The sequence below is a fragment of the Eptatretus burgeri genome, chromosome 2 (genome assembly GCF_056783735.1).
Source record: "Eptatretus burgeri isolate ZD-2024b chromosome 2, Ebu_testis_v1, whole genome shotgun sequence".
Lineage (NCBI taxonomy): Eukaryota > Metazoa > Chordata > Myxini > Myxiniformes > Myxinidae > Eptatretus > Eptatretus burgeri.
Window position 1 is genome coordinate 107160128 of NC_140962.1, and position 19404 is coordinate 107179531.

The following is a 19404-nucleotide window of genomic DNA, read 5'->3' on the forward strand; positions in this document are numbered from 1 at the left end:
CGAGCTTGTTCCTTACATGCTGACGCCATGCAAGGAAATGCTGGATAGCCGGGCATGGTTTAAAAACTAGGAACAATCAATCAACCCCGAGTACTTTTCTATACGAGGGCAGAAATGGATTCAAAAGAAAGAAGAACAATGTCATGAGAGTGAGGAGCCACGTGTGATGGTGAAGCTTTAAGAAGTGCCAGTGCTGCTCGGTTCTTTTGGCTTCCTTTGGTTATCTTTGTTCTTCCTGGTTCTCTTTGTTTCCATCAGCGGTTCCTAACTTGCTTCCCTCGGATTACTCGTGTCCACGCGATCAGCCAAACTTTCTTACTTCGCAGGCCTTTGTGTTCGGCCCAGGTATCGAGGAACATTAGCTGCATTTCGGTGGAACCACCACAGATGAACTTTCCTATTTCCCGGACTTGTAGTTTCATCAGTTGCAAATCAACATTTTGTGACGTGTTTCCTGCCGGAATTTTCGACCTCGATATGGAGGAGCATTGGCCACATGCATCTTGGTTGAACTTTCACCGTGACTCCCATCACTCCATTGGCTGAGCATGATGGAAACTGGGAGACTGCCGGCGTTCATCGGGAGGATGAGAAAGGTCGACCTTCCGATGATCTGCGGCTGGATCGTCAAGGTGTGGGAGGAGATACCTTGGGACATCATCAAGCGAGCATTTCTGAAATGCTGCATGTCCATCGCCATCGACGGCACAGAGGACAACATCAATTTGGAAGAGGAGGCTGCAAATGATGGTGACAGCGACAGGGACTTTCTCTATTCCGATTCAGACAAGTAGTTATGTATTGTCCGACGAAAGCATCGATGAGGATTTCCTCAGGTTTAACTGAAAAGCTTCATCAAACCCAAACGGCCCTTTTCAGCACCACAAATCCACATTAAATATGCATAATACCAGTATGAATCCCTTTTCTTCCTTTTTCTAGGAACTAAAAAAATCCCCTTTATAGTATTAAAAACTAATAAAGAAAACTAAATGCTTCTTGATATCCTCTCCTCTATCTTCAACTTCTTGAGAATGAGAATAAGACTGTTAGACAAAATTAAGCAGACATGGGAGTAAGCAAGTTGATACCTCCGGCACTTTGTTCCGTACAAAGTTAATGTACAAACATATTTAGATCTCGATCAGAAAATAAAATGATCAATATATTCATTCATTTTGAGGGTGAAAAACATGGGTGCGGTTAATACACGGCCTCGGTTTATGCACCGGAAAATACGGTATTTCATGTCTATCTGTGAATCTCAATGAGAGGAAAGAGGAGATTGGGACCATACTCTGTGCAGAACGTTGGTGCTGCTTAAGCAGTCTCCTTGGCTATTGGGCACAATCCTGGACGGGTCACCACTCCGACGCATGGACACCAGCATGCTGGCACTCATTTTGCCGACCTCGGAAGGATGACAGGTCGAGTTAACCCCACCTGGTATTAATTCAACAGTTGAGCGGTATTTGAACTCAGGAACCTCGGATCCAAAGCCCGCCACCCTAAGCATTAAGACAACACCAGGCATAATCTCAATGAGGATGGAGAATGAAATGAAACGGGCAAAAATGGATCGTTTATAATATGTGATTTGTGGTGCTGCTGCAGTAATGGTGTCTGTGGTTGTTTGTGTGCTCCGAACATATACTTTTATATTTTTTATGCCTCCGCTGATGAAGTCACCGGTGGCATTGTTTTTGGGTTGTCCGTCTGTCCATACGTCCACACTAGTTTTCTCTTTTCTTTGCAACCACTTATCTGATTGACACAAAGTTTTCACCATAGGTTTGACGAGTTATGTAGAATATTTTGATGATAATTATGACATCATATGTCACGTGGTGTGGCAGCCATGTTTGAAAAACCGAAAAACTTTGGACTTCTGTCTCCGAAACCACTCCATGAAAAAAATTGAAACTTGGCAGATAGCAAGCACTCCCTGTGGGAAACAAGTAATTTTTTGATTATGTCATATGTGGCTTTGTTATGATGTCATAATTGCATATGCCAAACGCTTTGTCCAATCGGTATGAACATTTTTGAGGTTCATCTTGGGCTAAATTTTATGTGGGGTGAAAAATTAATGACGTCATCGGTCATGTGGTTCGACAGCCATATTGTTAACATAAAAACCTTCAAAAATCATCTTCTCCAAAACAGCTGACCAGATCGAGGCGAAACTTTACAGGAATGATTGCCTGTCCATGAGGAACAAAATGTTCTCCACCTATGATGTCATAGGTCACATAGTTTGGCAGCCATTATTTTTTTGATGAATAAACCATTAAAAATCTTGTTCTCGAGAACGGCTAGACAGATTGAGGGGAAACTTCACCCACATGTTATCCAAACCTTGGAGATACCAGGGTGTTCACAAATCATAAGTCACATAGTATGGCAGCCATATTGGATTGAATAAAAATCTTTAAAAAAATTATTTCTCTTGAACTGCTTCATCAATCGACATGAAATGTCACAATTATGATCTAGTAGTGATGTGAAAGATATGTTTGAACTTTCGACCTGATCGGACGCATGGTCTGGCAGCCATAATTATTTAATATTCTGAATGTGTGTTCAGGGATTGAAATCAAACTTGGTACAAATATTATAATGATGTAATAATGTAGGCAGAGGCATATCTGGCAGTGTCACGATGTTAGAGTGCCATTCTAGTTTCCATTGCTTTTAGAAATAATGATATGAATAATTTTGTGTGCCCCTTCCGTTTCCTTCAAAAGGGTTCCTACTGTTGTAGAATAATAATTGTTACTGTTGGAACCATTGCATCAAGCTGCAATTCGTGCTGCTGCTTCAATCCCAGAAAGAGAGCTTTTAAAACGGGCATCTTTATGGTTAAAGTCAAACACAGTTTTTCCCAAGTAATCTGTTTTCGCTTTCGAACCAAGTAAATCGATTATTAGCTTTCCAACAGTATCTGTTTTTATTATTATATGACAACAGGGAACCCTTTAGATTTTTAGCTCACCTGTTCGAAGAACAGAGAGCTATAGCGATACCCCCGGCATGAGCGTGAGCGTGAAAATGTTGAAGTTTTTGGTGCAAGTTATTTCCTTTCTAATGTTTTTATCTACCACACTATTTTTTACTGATTACAATATACAAAAACATATATTGCTTTAAAATTATTTGGATCAGACTTCACTGCAATGCTTTATAAAAAATATTATTAGACTAGTCTTTTATAAACGAGAAATGTATAAACAGGCGAGCATTGGGCGGCTTTGGCACCAACTCTCTGGTTTGAATGAAGTGAGACACACGAACAGATGGACACTTCTCCTTTTATTAGCAGATGTCCCACATCTTATGTGATGTTTTGATGTTAAAAATGAGTGTTTGTAAAGCTCATGTGGCATGCAAAATATACTGGTGGTGAAATCTCCTTTTTTTTTTTGTGAACATTTTTTGCCGTGATGATCGTTGTATAAGTTTCTGTTAAATGCTTCCAACAGGAACCGTGGCCATTCATATCGAGACTCTTGAGTCTGTTCATCGGGAAAGTAGACGTCTTCCTCCAGTCGAAAAGGTACCCAATATCTCTGATGATCAGCACATGCTTATTTCCTTTCTTACGATATGCCTGTTTTTTCCATACCACCTTTTAGCTTGTTTTCCAATGTTTTTTACTTTATTTTACTTCAACTATTTCTGTGCATTTTCCATTTAATTACTTTGTAGCAAGGGTGTTCATCTCGCATTTTGATTTATTGCAACATAGTCCATGGGCCAGGTGAAAAGTGGGTATCAAGCGACTGAATAAACGCCGTTGTGATTTTTGGGTAGCTTGACATCTCAGATGTCAGAAAATGTCAAGCGGACGTTTCATTTCAGTAGCTTAATACCCCTACGGCATCCATTTTCAAAGATGGCCACCATTCCCTCCGACGAAACTGGGAAAGATAACTAAAATGTAATAACTCATCATTGGAATGGGTTAAAACCTTTTATTTGGGATCATTTTGCTCGAAGTTACATTCAAATTTCTCTCATGTGTAATAAAAGTGGTTTCTACAAGTCGTTTTCTGTAAAAAATGACAAATATATCCGAAAAATGAGGTATTTTGGCCGAGTTTTCGTGTAACATTCTTGAAAATACTTATAACGACCCATGAATTGAAAGCTTGACCAAAAGTCCACTTTAGTGTGAAGTTAGCATCTATCTTGTTTCTAGAAAGTTGGTTATAATGCTTCAGGAAGGCCTGTGGCAATAAACAGTCTTCTCAAATCACTAATCACCATCATCGTCGCTGTCATCTACGTCTTGCGTGAAATCATCTTCATCCTCATCCTCTTTCCAATTAGCACACTCCTTTAACTTGCAAGCCGGTGTGCACAATAAACCATTGTCTATGCATGAACATGTGCCTTTCTTGCACTCTCGGGAGCAATCACAAGACAACAAAGACAGGACAACATCTGGTGCAGGTCGGATGGTAAGCCATTGAATTGCTACATCCCCTTCAGTGACGGTCCAACCATGTCCATCAGTTGGCTTTGGAACATCCGGCTTGTTCTCCAGACTTCTTCTCCATATGGAAGCCTGATAATTAGCCCTTCTAATGTGCTGATACAATGCATCCCGACAAGGTGGCAATTGTGCTGTTATCACTTCACCCCGTTTGGACCTGAACAGTTCATATCTGAGTGCATTGACTTCTTTGATCTCTGTATTCGATAAATACATTTTGCATGTGTATGCTTGAACAATAGCAAATGTTTCATCACTCAACTCCCAGTCTTCACCAATGTCAGAGAACACTCTCCGACAGCTTTCATCTTTCCGAATATTGTTCAACGACTTTACTTTTCCTTGTCCTGCAAATGCACTGACTGTATTGCAGCCCGTCCAGGCATGCAGTCTGATCAGAGCATTACACACATCCTTCCCAAGAATTGTTCCGAGGCGGTTGATTTCAATAATGCGAATTTTGTTCTTTTTTCCTCGTCGCAGCAGTACCCTTGTTCCCAATTCAAGATGAAATCCAAGAAGGAGCACTAGGACATCAGTGTCCTCTGATATAACCATCACTTTCGAAAAAGAAGAAGCAGCATGTCTGCAGTGCAGAATCAGCCTAGTATCAGCTTCTTCCTGACTACACTCAAGTTCGGAAACCTCCTCTACCCGGTCACTTTCCATCCTTACACATTTTTCGCCTGATGTGACGAAAAGTTCTGTGTCTAAGAGTTTGTTTTTCCATGATGGATCCTTCAAACTACTTGACAAGTATTCGATGAAATTATTCTTACTCTCTCTCCACTTGACAAGAACCTTTTCCAATTTTTTTTATCCTGTGGCCTGCCCGGATCTCTTTGAAGACTATGCCTTCAGCAGAGCCTCGGTTCATCCGCTCCGCATTTTTTTAATTGAACTATCCTTGTAATTATCAAACACAACATCAATTCTGCTGCTTCCCTTCCCCTCGTTGAGTACATAGTTCAAGATGCTCTGTGACATTTCAGCAAATGTGTGATTGTCCCCATTCATTTTCTTAACTAAACCCATGCCATCAATTATCGTGGCCGTTCGATCTGATGGTGGGTCAACCTTCGCTGCCTCTTTCTCAATATGATTTCCAAGCCTAGCTTTGTCGGTCTTTTTTAATGTGTCATCCCCATTAGCCAATGACCATGGTTTTGGTTCTAGAGGATACGAAAGAACGTCTCTCATATCCAGCTTTCTGTTTTCAGAAATAAGGATCATTTTACCAAAGAGCCGGTTGTCTGCTTTCAGGACTACCTCTTTGTCTCGTGTTTTCACAGTTGTTACTTTCTGGAGGTCAGCAAATGTTTTCAGCTTCAGTCTCTTTATAGGTTCATAGAAACCTTCTCCACTTTCCAATTTCTAAGTAAACCACATAAACGCCTCCTCCCCCTTCTCCTGTGCGCTGAGCAAGTCCTTGCAGACATCGACTGGAGTGATGAGCCCAGTAGAAATGCTCACCAGATCGGAATATCCCTCGTCAAATGGATTCATCCAGTTACTCTCTAGCATTTCCTGCACAGCCTTTACGTCCGCTTCATCTTTACTGATGCGAGATCTCTGCAGATCCTGATGTCCTGAGGAACTTTGGATGAAAATTAGTTCCCTGTGGACAAGTAATATTTCCACCAGATCAATGTACGTCATCCAGAATGCGGAAACAGGACGTCTATCATTGCGCAGAACACCCAAGTATACCTCAAAAAAGATGAAGTATCCTTTGGCAAGACATGTCTTGCTCAAGTGATTCAAGTGTAACAGAGCACATATTTTCGTGGAGATCAGCCACACATCGAAAGGTTTCATCAAGCGTGTGAAGATCATCATGGTGACTGTTGTCTAACCACTCTAAAAACCCTGACCAAACCTGTCGCATCATCCCTTCATAAACGATTTTATGAAGACGCACAGCTCGGTTGTATTGCTGACCCAATAAGACTTTCTCAATTGACCCTTCTGCTATTATCCCCGATTCAACCGCGAAATCACGCAGTCCAGCAGATCCAAACAGCTTTCCAATTATGCCCAGTAAATTGCAGATGACATGAAAATTTCCCATCATCAAGACAATACGTTCGAATTTCAACTGGTGTTTCCAAGCTATCTCTGTCGCTTTGGCATACAAAGCTTGGTCCATTACCACACATATTTTGTCAAGTTCTAATGACTGGCAAATGGACACTGATATGCACAGAATCTCTTGCACAGTATAAAGATCTGAAGGTGGGGCATTGATTGTTGGCAGGTAACCAACGGTGTCCTTGGATACTGAAACATTGTCCCTTGTCTGGATATTGAATCCAGTCCATGATGGTATGATCTGGTTGTGAATATCATGCATCCGCACAAGAAGCCAAATGTAATTTCGTATGTATGTATGTATATCATGTTGTGTACTTCTATAGGACCACTGCTACATTGTGAGTGTGCACTTCTCTAGGCCTCTATACAGTAATGGATGGGGGGTTGATGGGGAGTAAAATATGATACGAACTTGTGAAAAACTTTGGGATCATGAAATGAACATAACAGATAGATAAATGAAAATCAATGAGAATCTTCTCCCTTATCCCAGTGAAGGAAATGTACAGTTATGTCAAACAATTCGTTTTGCTGTGTTTCCACGTGGTGGCAGCACGGTGAATGAAGAACTACAGGGGCGTCCCAGAAAGAACTGAATTTTCAAAACAGACAATAGGAAATCCATGGTTCTTCTTGTGACTAACTGATGACTACTTTTATACCTGTGGGATTATTCTTTGTCATTTCCTGACTCGGAGTACGCGTGCAATTACTTATTCACAGGGTATTAAAAAAAACGTATTTGCGGGATATTTTCGGTCTTAAAGGGTTAAAGCAAATTTAGAAAAATGTGCAAACCTTGTTAAAAGTGGATATTTTGAAGTAAAATACCAATCTGAGTAAACTTTTGATACATGGGGAGTGGACTTCATTATGAACTGCGACTACCCCTACCCCAAATTCAGTCAATACACGGAAATGAATTTCCAAAATATATCCATTTTCAGTGGGATAATGGCCTCACATGGGTTATACTACACATTCTATAGATTCAGAAGAACCATCTTGACTCAACCAAAGTAAAATTATCACCAGAACAATAGTTTTAACGATGTACTGAGGGAAGTTCTCTGCATATTTTGATGAAATGTGACAAAATAGTCACAATTTTCACATACAAAGTTCAATGCCGAGCTCAGAAACGCAGAAAACGAAACAATCCACATATCATAAGATTCAGCAGGTTCTAACAAACAAAATGAGCCCTCACAAGTCTGTCTACCTTAACCCAAAGTTGACTTATTGTACTCTAAACTAGCTTATATGGATTTCAAAAAATACAGTGGCCATCTTTAAAAATGGCCGCCGTAGGGGTATTAAGCTACTGATCTGAAAGGTCCGCTCAACTTTTTTGAATACTTGAGACATTAGGCTACCCAAAAATCACAATGGCGTTTATTCAGTCGCTTGATACCAAAACCTCAAAATCGGCCACCTGGCTCATGGACTAACAAGTTTCCAATCATTATATTGACCAAAGTGGGTTACTTGTAATCGCAAGAGAATGCATTGCTTCTTTAACAAAGTTTCCAACCCTGAGAAACAAAAAGTTAGGGGCATTGCATTCCATTTGTAAGTTTGTTAGGTGAATGCATTTGTCACACATTTTTGCTGGTGAGTTACTTTGGCTCTCATGCTTCCTTGAAGTCACATGTTTGTGATGTGCATAGTCTAGGGAGTGCAGGTATGGAAGGGGTGGAGGGGGAAAGGGTTACAATTTTGGTTGGTGTATGTACCAGCATAGGAAAATGTTTCCTGAGCATAGGTTGAAGAAACCTTGTATGCCACAAGACAGGACTGATGCATCACTTTTATTTGCACAGGCCATGGTAAAATTAACACAACTTCCAAAACTAGATTTTGTATTTGCACAGTATTCATTTATCAAAGGGATGCTAACTCCACAGCAGCAGATTAAATTGCATCGTTAAGTAGTTTTGGCAAAAAATACATTTTGTTTATTATTTTCTTGGCAAAAACAACGCTACAAAGCAAATTGTGATATCTCATACATGACAGCACAACGCCACCTCCTGTTGTTAGACGGTACGACACCATTAAAGCAGCTTTGTGGGAGATTTGCAATCGACCTTGGTTCACTTGCTTGATAAATCTATGTCCATTTTTACCGAATGAATGATGGTTTTATTAAATGAACCGTGAGAATATGACAAAAGGTAACCAAGTGCTAAACATTCATCGACTGGCAACACATAAATAGCAGTGGGAATAACTTCGAATGGTGGTTTGCCATGTACATCTTGGATCAAAAAGGCACACAAATGCAGGTGAGCCTGTATTTTTTTTGGTGACAAAAACAAGCCATTGTATTGCAATTACCAAAGCAATGATTGGCTGATCCAATAACATAAGCAAAGCATGCCCTAACCCAGTGCAGAGAAGAAAGCTACTGTGCTGACACCAACAGATCGGCCAATTGGTGCTTGTGTGACTGTTGGGCAGTACCTTCTTCATGAGAAGCATCACTTGTTTATGGCAGGAACATGATATGCATGTGATGGTGTCAACATCATTGATTAAGTGATGGCTGTCAAGATAGCTCATTCCACCATACCATTTACAGGCAAGGCAAGCTGTTGATCAGATTCGATGTCGAGATGGGGACCCGTTTATCAGTATTCATAGTTGGGGATGTTAAAGATCTTTTTTTTTTTCAATAAAATGTCAAGATTTGTTCATTGATTATTGAAGCACAATGGCTAACTTACAAAGCCCTGCTCGAATCAATTATGGGGCATCATAGCAGTTGCAAAGTGGTGCTTCAAGAACAAGTGATGCATCCAGCAACCAGTTGCTGTGTATAAATGAACAAATTGGTAAAGTACATCTTTTACGTATGTGTGTATGTGTGTATGTGTGTATGTGTGTGTGTGTGTGTGTGTATATATATATATATATATATATATATATATATATATATATATATATATATATATATATATATATATATATATATATATATATATATATATATATACATACATGTATGCATACATGTATGCATACATACATACTTATTGTGGTGGCATGATTTCCTGCTTTCAACTGGCTATGATCAACGGTGCATCACCACTGCTACCGAATATGGGGGTGCCACTGATGCAATACCCCTATTATCAGTTCACTGGTACTCATTTCGCTGACCTCGGAAGGATGACAGGCTAAATTGACCCCACCTGGTGTTAATTCAGCAGCCAACGTGGCTCAAACTCAGGACCCAAAGATCCCATGCTCGCCACCCAAACCACTAAGCATACACCAGTATTTTATGTCCCGTATATATGTATATGTACAGTACACACACACACACACACACACACACACACACACAGTATGCTTACATATTGTAAGCAACACTGAACTGTGCGTGCATCCCCATTGTCTCGGGTTGCTCACCTGCATTTGTTTTCCATTTATTTATTTACTTTATTTTTTTCGTTTATTTATATTTTCATTTATCCTGGTGTTGGCGCAGTGGTTAGGGCAGCGGCTTGGGATCCAAAAGGTCCTGAGTTCAAGCCCCGTTGGGCCACTGAATTAATACACCAGGGGGTTGACTCAGCCTGTCATCCTTCCGAGGTCGGCGAAATGAGTACCAGTATACTGGGCCGGTGTATACCCCGGTTATAATAGGTGTACGATATCCTTGTGTTGTAAGAGGCGACCAGGGTTGCGTCAGGAAGGGCATCTGGCGTAAAAACATGTGCCAAATCACTATGCGGATCATACAGATGATCCGCTGTGGCGACCCCTGAACGGGAGCAGCCGAAAGAAGAAGAAGATTTATATTTTCATTTACAGACACTTTCTGGCAGTGCTGTGATTTTATTTATTTTTTCCTGGTTTTTCGGCTTCGATGTCCATCAGCACGCAAAATTTCAGTTTTCTAGGTCACCCGGAAGATACCGAACTTTAATATCAGTCAGTGAGTGGTTAAAATGACCTTTATATTATTTGATTTTTCTGTATATTTCAATGTTCGAAGAATAAAATGAAAGCTCTTGAGGAAAATGAGAGTCCAATATAATACACACATGGACTCTTAAAGGTACGTTCCTAAAAAAAAGAAACTGAATGTAAAGCGAAAATTTGTAAATAGAAAACGATTTTTCCCACAGGCATAATGTTGTAAATTGAAGTTTCACTCCGAGTTGGAAATTTACAGTCTTAACCTCACTCTAACCTCAGTAAAAATGGTAAATGTGTAAATTCACTTCCTGTTAAAAATAATGTTGAAGACATTACTAAATATATCAACGAATATCTGAAATAAATGTTTAAATTAATAAACTGTTTACAGTTTTTCGTGAGTGTGTACAATACTCGCCAAAAGCTGTGGTGCGCAGCGAGCGTCCAGGCCTGGATGGTGCTGATGGGGTGGAGTGGTTTCTCGGATGATGAGGCACTCGACTTTAGTGCACTCAACTTTATTTTGGTGGCATTGCTAGTAATTGTCCTCACAGTCGAGAGAAAAGGCTGAGCGTGCGGGCAATGTCCACCAAACGCTCCCCACACTCATATCACTTCACCACGTCCATTTTAATGTCCAAACTAATAGCTTTATGAGCCTTCTTGGTGAGAGTCTCAGCTGGAGAACTTGAGGGTCATTCACTATTCATGATGGAGTTTAGGATAGTTTGGCACATAATACTATAAATGACGGTCATATGAAGCCTCTTACGTGTACAGTACAAATCGTGCGGCTGAGGTCGAGAGAAGTGGTGTATTATATGTCGTCACTCCATTTCCATTGTGCACTGGTATGAAATTTAAAAAAAAATTACATTTCAGAAAATGTTAACTTGAAAATTATGAGGTGTAAATAGAAAAATGGTTCAGTCCTTTGGCTAAGGCATTGTCGAAAAAAACGTAAATAGAATGAATATGAATCGAGGACGAAGTGTATTTGCAAATTTTGAAAATAACTAAACATGTCAAAAGACCATTACTATTGTTCCACACTTCAATTATTTTTACAGTGACAATGTATTTTTAATTCATGAAATTAAAGCAAGTGACTTCAATACATTTCTGACTGGGAAGGGATATGGGGTCAGTCGGTGGGGGACCTTTCCTGTGCTGGACTCAAAATATTGTGAGAAATATAAATCGGGTCTTTTTTATATGAGCAGATATACCCATCAAGGATGGGAGATGGGATGGAAGGGTATTTGACAGGATGGGAGGACCATGGAACAGCAACAGTCCTGTGACGGTTGTGCTCGAAGTGCCATCCACCAGAATGCTGAGGGAAATGCTTTTACTCAGGTCTACTTGCTACTGGATCGAAGGGAAGAAAAGGAGTTGGAAGTAAATCTAGATACCGTAAGCAAATGTGCAAGAAATTGTTTATTTGGTCTTCAAAGTTTGGTGATGATTCACAATAAATCAGCATTTCTGACCGACCTCATTCATAAATGAATATTGTGATTCATACCAGCTGCTGCAAGTTCTGCTTTGTTTGTGTAATGAGTAATACTTCACGTCATTGCTTCCTCACTGACTTCCATAAAACGTGTTGATACTATTTATGTGGCCTACAAAGGCCATCCCATTTGACCCCATGAATTATTTTCTTTTGCCAATTTTCCTTTTGATTTTTTTCTTGTTTGTTTGTTTTCATCTCTCTCTCCCCCCCCCCAAAAAAAAAAACACCACACCCCTCTCCCCCACTTTTCCCACGAATTACACGCTGCTCAGCCACGCATTATGAAGCCGGTACTGTTGCCTGGTGAAAATTTTGTGCTGGACAGTCTACGTGTTTACCTGCTGCCTGATGGGCGGGAAGAGGTTGGAGGTGCTCTGGGAGGTCCATGCATACTGCCTGCCGAGGGAGCAATCTTTCTCACAAACTACCGCATAATCTTCAAGGGCATGCCCACAGACCCTCTCAGTGAGCACTCTAGAATGATGTTTTTAATGACCCCCCCACCCCCACCCTCGTTGTTTCTTTGCCGATTACTCATGGAACAACTTGTCATTGAAATACTATTTTAATTTTTCATGAAAAGAGAAACATTCAAGCCTTGGATTTTGTTTTGACATGTACTTGGTACCTTGCTTGCCGTATAGTTGGAGAGCAACTCGTCATCAGGAGCTTTCCAGTGTCAGCACTCACAAAAGAAAAGAAAATTACAGTCACATCTCAGCTAGAACACTATGTGCAGGAAGGCCTGCAACTTCGCTCCTGCACCTTCGAAGTTTGTTTCATTTTTGCTTCACATACACTACTCCTAGGATTAAATTGACAATGGAAATGGAAAATATCCATAAAACTGTAACGGTCTATTTCTTTCCTGGGGATAATCTTAAGAATGATTTGTTCCACAAGAAACATTCGTCCTCCCTTCTGCAATATTGTACAAATGGTTTCCCTGAATGATGTACAGTACTTGTTTTGTTTTTTAAAATACTTTCTATATGTCACTTTGCACAGCTTTTGAAGGTTGCTTTTGATATGGAGGTTGGTTCTGAGACTGTGGAGATGTTTCGCAAACAGCTTCATCGACTGCGCTATCCACAAACGGTTTTCTACACATTTGCTTTCTCCACAGTGCAGCTTCATTCCTCGTTCATCGAGGAGAAGCAGAAGGAGCAGAGTACTGGACTGAGGTCATCATCATTTATTTATTTTTTGAACAATGGAGTTATTTGATTTACATTTTGCGATATTCTCGGTATCACTTCCAATCATGTTTCCATGGGAGAGTAGCCAATTATTACTGTGTTTATCTTTATCTTTATTTTCTTACTGCTCTGCAGCAGAAGGTATGCAGCAGAATCCAAAGCTCCCCACCCTTTCCTATTTTTGACTCGTGACTTCAGAGTAATTCAAACTTCCATGAGATCCTTCTCCGCTGATTGCTTCTATTTTACTTTGTGATCTGCCGACTGGCCTTCCCCTGTTAATCCTTCTTTGGTATATCATTTTCACTCGTCTTTCCTCCTCCATTCTTTTGATATGTCCTAACGATTTCAGTCTGGATTTTTCTATTTTTGCACTTGCTGGAACTTGGAACTTGTTCAAGTCTTTCTCTGAAATCTTTGTATCCTCCACCACTGAATATGGATGGAGGTTATGTTTTCACCTCTGTCTTTTTTTTGTTTGTTTGTTTATTTCTGTCTGTGAGCAGAATATATCAAAAGGTTAGGGACAGATTTGGATGAAATTTGGTGTACAGATTGGGTGGTGTGACGAGGCCGAATTGATTAGATTTTGGTGAAGATCTGGATACGGATCCAAATGTTTTTAAAAATTATTTTCAAAGTAATTCTTCACTAATGAGAGATGGGTAAAAAAAAAAAAAAAAAACGATGTACAGGTATAGAGCACAGTATTTCAAAAAGTTGTGGAAGGATTATGACAAAACTTGGTGGATGAGTTGCGCAGGTGACAAGAACAAGCCGATTAGATTTTCACAAAGGTATGGATGCATATCTGGCCTATCAGTGGGATACAAAACACAAACTCTTCAGCCTAGTGAAGGTATGCGCTTCACCGAGTGCTGTTCTCGTGTCTTATACAATAATCCTATTTTGTTTGGCATGTTTCTCAACAAGTGCACGTCAAAGGAATCTAGTTTTTTGTTTTTTCCTCTCCCCTGATTTTGTGAGGATCCATGTGGGTGATTCATCTATCTATAATTCCAGCAATCTCTGTCTGTCTGTCTGTCTGTCTGTCTGCAACCGCCGTTTCTTGACGACCGCCGGTCCGATCGGATTGAAACTTGCCAGGAATATTGCCAGGGACCCGCGGATGTGCCTTTTCGAGGTTTAATATCGATCGGACGAGCGGTTCCCAAGTTACGGCCATTTATATCTGTCGACCAATGACAAGACACGGTGCTATGATGTCACGAATGACGTCACAATTAATGTTTGTTTATTTATTTATTTATTTATTTATTTTTTATTTTTTGCACGATCGACGGTCCGATCTGATTGAAACTTGCCAGGAATATTGCCGGGCCCTGCAGATGTGCTTTTCAAGGTTTGATATTAATCTGATAAGCGGTTCCCAAGTTTCGGCCATTTATCTGTCGACCAATGACAAGACACGGTGCTATGATGTCACAAATGACGTCACAATTAATGTTTATTTATTTATTTATTATTATTTCTTTTGCACGATTGAAACTTGCCAGGAATATTGCTGGGGACCCGTGGATGTGCCTTATCGAGGTTTGAGAGAGAGGCGACACATACTGGCACTCACCTACGGGCACGCACCTACGGGCCCACCCCTACGGGCCCGTACTATTATGTCAAGATCGGTGTACACTGGTGTACACATGTTAATCAAGAATACAAAAAAAAATTGTGTAAACAAAATTGGTGTACACATGTTAATCATTCTTCAATATATCATTCTAATAAACCTCAGCAAGATAAAGCAGGAATGTAAGTGGTCAGAACATCCAGGCTGGCTAATGAAAAAATAGGTTAGCGACTTTTTCTTGCAATCCTTGCTGCAGCTCTCAGACTCAATACAATAGTTACATAGTTACATAACTATTGCATTGAGTCAGAGAGCTGTAGCAAGGATAGCAAGATAAGTCGCTAACCTATTTTTTCATTAGCCAGCCTGGATGTTCTGACCACTTACATTCCTGTTTTATCTTGCTGAGGTTTATTAGAACGATATATTGAAGAATGATTAACATTCATTTCAAGGCATGTTAATGGTCATGTTAACAACATGATTAAATCGACTTTAAGTGCATGTTTTTACTGCTGAACTTTTGAATGGGTAATTTGTCTGAATGAAGTTTTTAGATTATTCATCCCAAGGCCTGCAGAGAATGTAATCAAACCCAAGTTCCAAACTTTGTGCAAAAAAAATAAATATATATATATATATATGTATACACACACACACACACACACACACACACACACACACACACAGGAATAAATTCCTGTGTGGAGCTCGTGTGAAAAGATCAGACTCAACCTGGGACTGAAACCCAAAGAGCTCATCACTTATACGGTGACAGCTCACTTAGCTATTGAGTCTCAGAATTTTCTCACACTATCACTGCAAGCTTTAGTGTGTGTGTGTGTGTGTGTGTGTGTGTGTGTGTGTGTGTGTGTGTGTGTGTGTGTGTGTGTGTGTGTGTGTGTGTGTGTGTGTGTGTGTGTGTGTGTGTGTGTGTGAGAGAGAGTCAGAGAGAGAGTCAGAGAGAGAGTCAGAGAGAGAGTCAGAGAGAGAGAGAGTGAGAGAGAGATAGAATCAGAGAGAGAGACAGAGAGAATCAGAGAGAATCAGAGAGAATCAGAAACTTTATGATATTCCTATGGTAAGTACATACATTTTTCTTCACATTGTGAAGGTGGATGGAGGTTATGTTTTCACCTGTCTGTCTGTGAGCATGATATCTCAAAAAGTTATTGACGGATTTGGACGAAATTTGGTTGACAGGTTGAATGTGTAACCAGGACGAATTGATTCAATTCCGGTGAAGACATGGATGCGAGAATTTAAGTGATTCTTCACCATTGAGATATATTATACAATATCCCAAAATGTTGTGGACGGATTATGACAAAATTTGGTGAATGAGTTGGTTGGATTTCAAAAACAAGCCAATTCGATTTTGCTTCAAGTCAGTAGATCCAGCCTATCAGTGGTTCACAAAACGTAAACTGTTCATTCTGGTGGAGGTATGCGCTCTTCTGAGTGCCATTCTCCAGTTGTTGGAATTTTTAATCATAATTATAGGATTGAAACATTGGCAACATGACTGACCCAGATTCTTTGTTTTGCATTTTTATTTTTATTTTTGCTTGTTTAATCTTGAAAATACTGAACCTGTTTGGTATTTTGATTCTGAAGAGGTGCATGTTGAAGTTTGTAGTGAATTTAATGAGAGTGAACAGGACAATATTTGTAATTGTACTGTCTCATCACCCACTTATGCCAGGACATTGATGAAATCTGCGAAGCGTGCAGGGATGAAAACAATTATGAGGCCGCACACCTCTCGCAAGAAGTTTACACCTCCGTCATGGGCTGACAGACCATGTCCTTGTGACAGTGATGATGAAGACCAGATTTCAGGTGAGGAAAATAAAAACAAAATTGGTGAAGTCAAGGACTTTGCTTTTATGAATAGCAATGATAACTAGAGCGAAGTCTATGGCATGCCATTGCAAATCCTGATGGCTCCCCTCCCCCCCCCCCACCAAAAGCAAAGTTGAAAGATGGCAAAACGTTCCACCAGGAATGACTAATATCAAATTTTGAGTTTAAAAAAAATACATATATATAAATATTCCATTTTGACCCATGTGGCCCCAAGTCCACATTCCTTGGGATTATGAACCGGGGTTCAAATCCAAAAAGTTGTTACATATTCCATGCATACCCCAATGTTAATTGCAGACACAGCACAAAATTTAATTCAACATGTGTCCGTAATTGCATCGTTTTGTTCTTTGACCTTTGACCTCGCCTGAGGGGGCAGGGCCAACAATGGCTTTGTTTCTTGCCATGTGGTGATCATAACTACCAAGTTTGGTGAATTTCTGCAGAACCGTTTAGGAGGAGATAGCCAGATGGATGGCCAGACGCAGACAGACAGCTGTTTACAATATCCTGCCAGTTTTTTGTTTGTTTGTTTCTTTTTTTTGTTTTAAAAAAGCATGGGGATAATTATAATGGGTATGGTGGGAGCCGAGTGGTAATGATACTGCATTTAGAATCCCAGAGCTTCAGTGTGAAAGATTTTTATTCTCGCCTTCAGGAGCTTTAACTGGTCCTCTATGAATTACATTGTCACAATCTGATCAATTTAAAATGTAGTTGTTTCTTTCATGATCTTCAGGGAGAATTTCGTCTGGTGTATATGTTTGGTCAATCCATACATTGTGGTTCCCTCAAGGCAACTTTGGACGGACATTAAAAGGAAAACGGAAACATCATTCTCGTATATTTATCTGAATTTTAAAATAATGAGTGAATCGCTTCATTTTCTCACTTTTTAGAACTGGGTGTGTTGTTCATTTACTAATAGTTTCATGTTTTTAGCAGTGCATCATATTATTGGAACAAAATAATGTTTATGCTAAATTTATTATTTTTAAGCAACGTGATTTATTTTTACGTATATATTGCATAAATGGAATTAGTTATGATTCATGTGATGAACCACTTGACTTGTGAAATTTGTCGTGGTTGTTTTTGTCATTGAGATGATCATGTCTTTGATGTATAAACTTCATCCTTGTGGTTTTTGGTGGTGGTGTTTTTAGTTTCAGATGAGGGAGACAAGACCTTAACAAACAACACCCTCACATCTACAACATTAAAGTCTCCTGAAAAGATGGCAGTGGATCATGCGATGGAGCGAGCTTGCTGCCGGGATTACCAGCGCTTAGGCCTTGGAACTCTGAGTAGTAGCCTGACGCGCTCAAAATCTGAACTTTTTCGTATTTCAACCCTCAACCGCATGTACGCCATTTGCCAAAGGTACATAACCTGTGCGCACACATCCATTACCTTGTTGCTCAGGACATTGCTTTTTGATCGGTGAAATAGGTTGGGATTAAGGCAGGGTAGATTGGAAATGTTTTTCTTGTTGGGATTGTGCTTGATTGGCTTGGTTAATTGTGGAAGTTTTGCTGTTGAATTTTAAATATGATGCCTTTTGATGTTCACGATGGGGTGGGCTGGCAGGATGACCTCGGGGTATGCACACTCATCTCTGAGCTATTTCGTATGGGTTTGAGTCTCAGCCCAGCTATAAACTGTCATTCTGTTGTCTCGCAGGCAGGGGGAGTCTTGCGTGTTTTTGTCGTCCCTCAGATGGATGTTCAATTGAGCATCCTGTTTGCCGGCATGAGTTGGTGGGCATTAAAGATCTAACGGTGTCCTTAATGAAGAACAGATGCGCTATCGCCGGCACCCTGATCAAATTCCTGCCCTGCCCTACAGAGGGCACTGCATCAGCGGCACAGCCACAGTCCTAGCAATTATGCAACCAGCAGTCACATGCTGCATATTGTTACGAATTTGGAATTCGATTGCACACAACATTCAGGTTCCTTTAGTCAGCTATGTCGATAAGTGCTTGTTCCATAGATAGCTCACCTTTCATTGTTTAAATGTTCAGAAATCGATTAGATGCGCTGCGGATCGATTTAATAGTTAGGGAACGAACAATAGAGACATCCCTCCCCCTCTTCTGCGAAGAGGAAGAACCACCCTGCCGTCCCGTGACTCATGATGTCAACAACTCCCTCCCACCCGTGGCTGAGCGGGGGATGGAGCACGAGGGCATGAGTCATGAGTCACGCCGGGAGCGGCGGAAAGGCGGGAGAAGGATAAGAGGAGATCTTTTCTTTTGTTCGGGGCAGAGTTGAAGAAGGGAGTAGAGAGTAGCCGTTCAGCAGACCTTCGGGTCCTGTTTGGCTTGGGTTAGGGTTGAGGCCCTCGGAAGCTTTTTGCTTCGGCTGGCTCAGTGAGCTTTGGCTGCGGCCTGGCTCGAGAGGAGGCTTTTTGCTTTGATGGTTCCGTGAGCTTCGGCTTCTGCTTGGCTCGGGAGAGCTTTTTGCTTCGAGCTGCTTTGCTTGGAAGGAAGTTGAGCCGGTTGCTTGGCTCGAGCTGCGAGTGGTGGCTTCTTCTTCTTCTTGGTTCGTGGAGCTCTTTGTTCTCCATTTTGGTTCCCGGCTTGGTGCGACTCATCGACCTCTTCTTGGAGGTGGTGCCTCGGGGAAGCGACGCATCGACGGGAAGGATCAGCCCCTCGTCTCACCAGCACGTGTTGAGAAGCGCGGGAGGTGGTTCCTCG

The 19404-nt window shown here is 40.7% G+C and overlaps 1 protein-coding gene across 11 annotated transcripts in view; it reads left to right on the forward strand.

Annotated features, from left to right (window-relative positions):
• Positions 1–19404, forward strand: part of SBF1 (SET binding factor 1) — a 412273-nt gene that overhangs the window by 296213 nt on the left and 96656 nt on the right. For all 11 annotated transcript variants that reach the window (XM_085870627.1, XM_085870637.1, XM_085870630.1 and 8 more), the window contains 6 exons: positions 3483–3556; positions 12314–12506; positions 12686–12813; positions 13050–13225; positions 16537–16673; positions 17867–18083. In XM_085870627.1, the coding sequence (XP_085726753.1) occupies positions 3483–3556; positions 12314–12506; positions 12686–12813; positions 13050–13225; positions 16537–16673; positions 17867–18083 (925 nt within the window). The remainder of the gene's footprint in view (positions 1–3482; positions 3557–12313; positions 12507–12685; positions 12814–13049; positions 13226–16536; positions 16674–17866; positions 18084–19404) is intronic.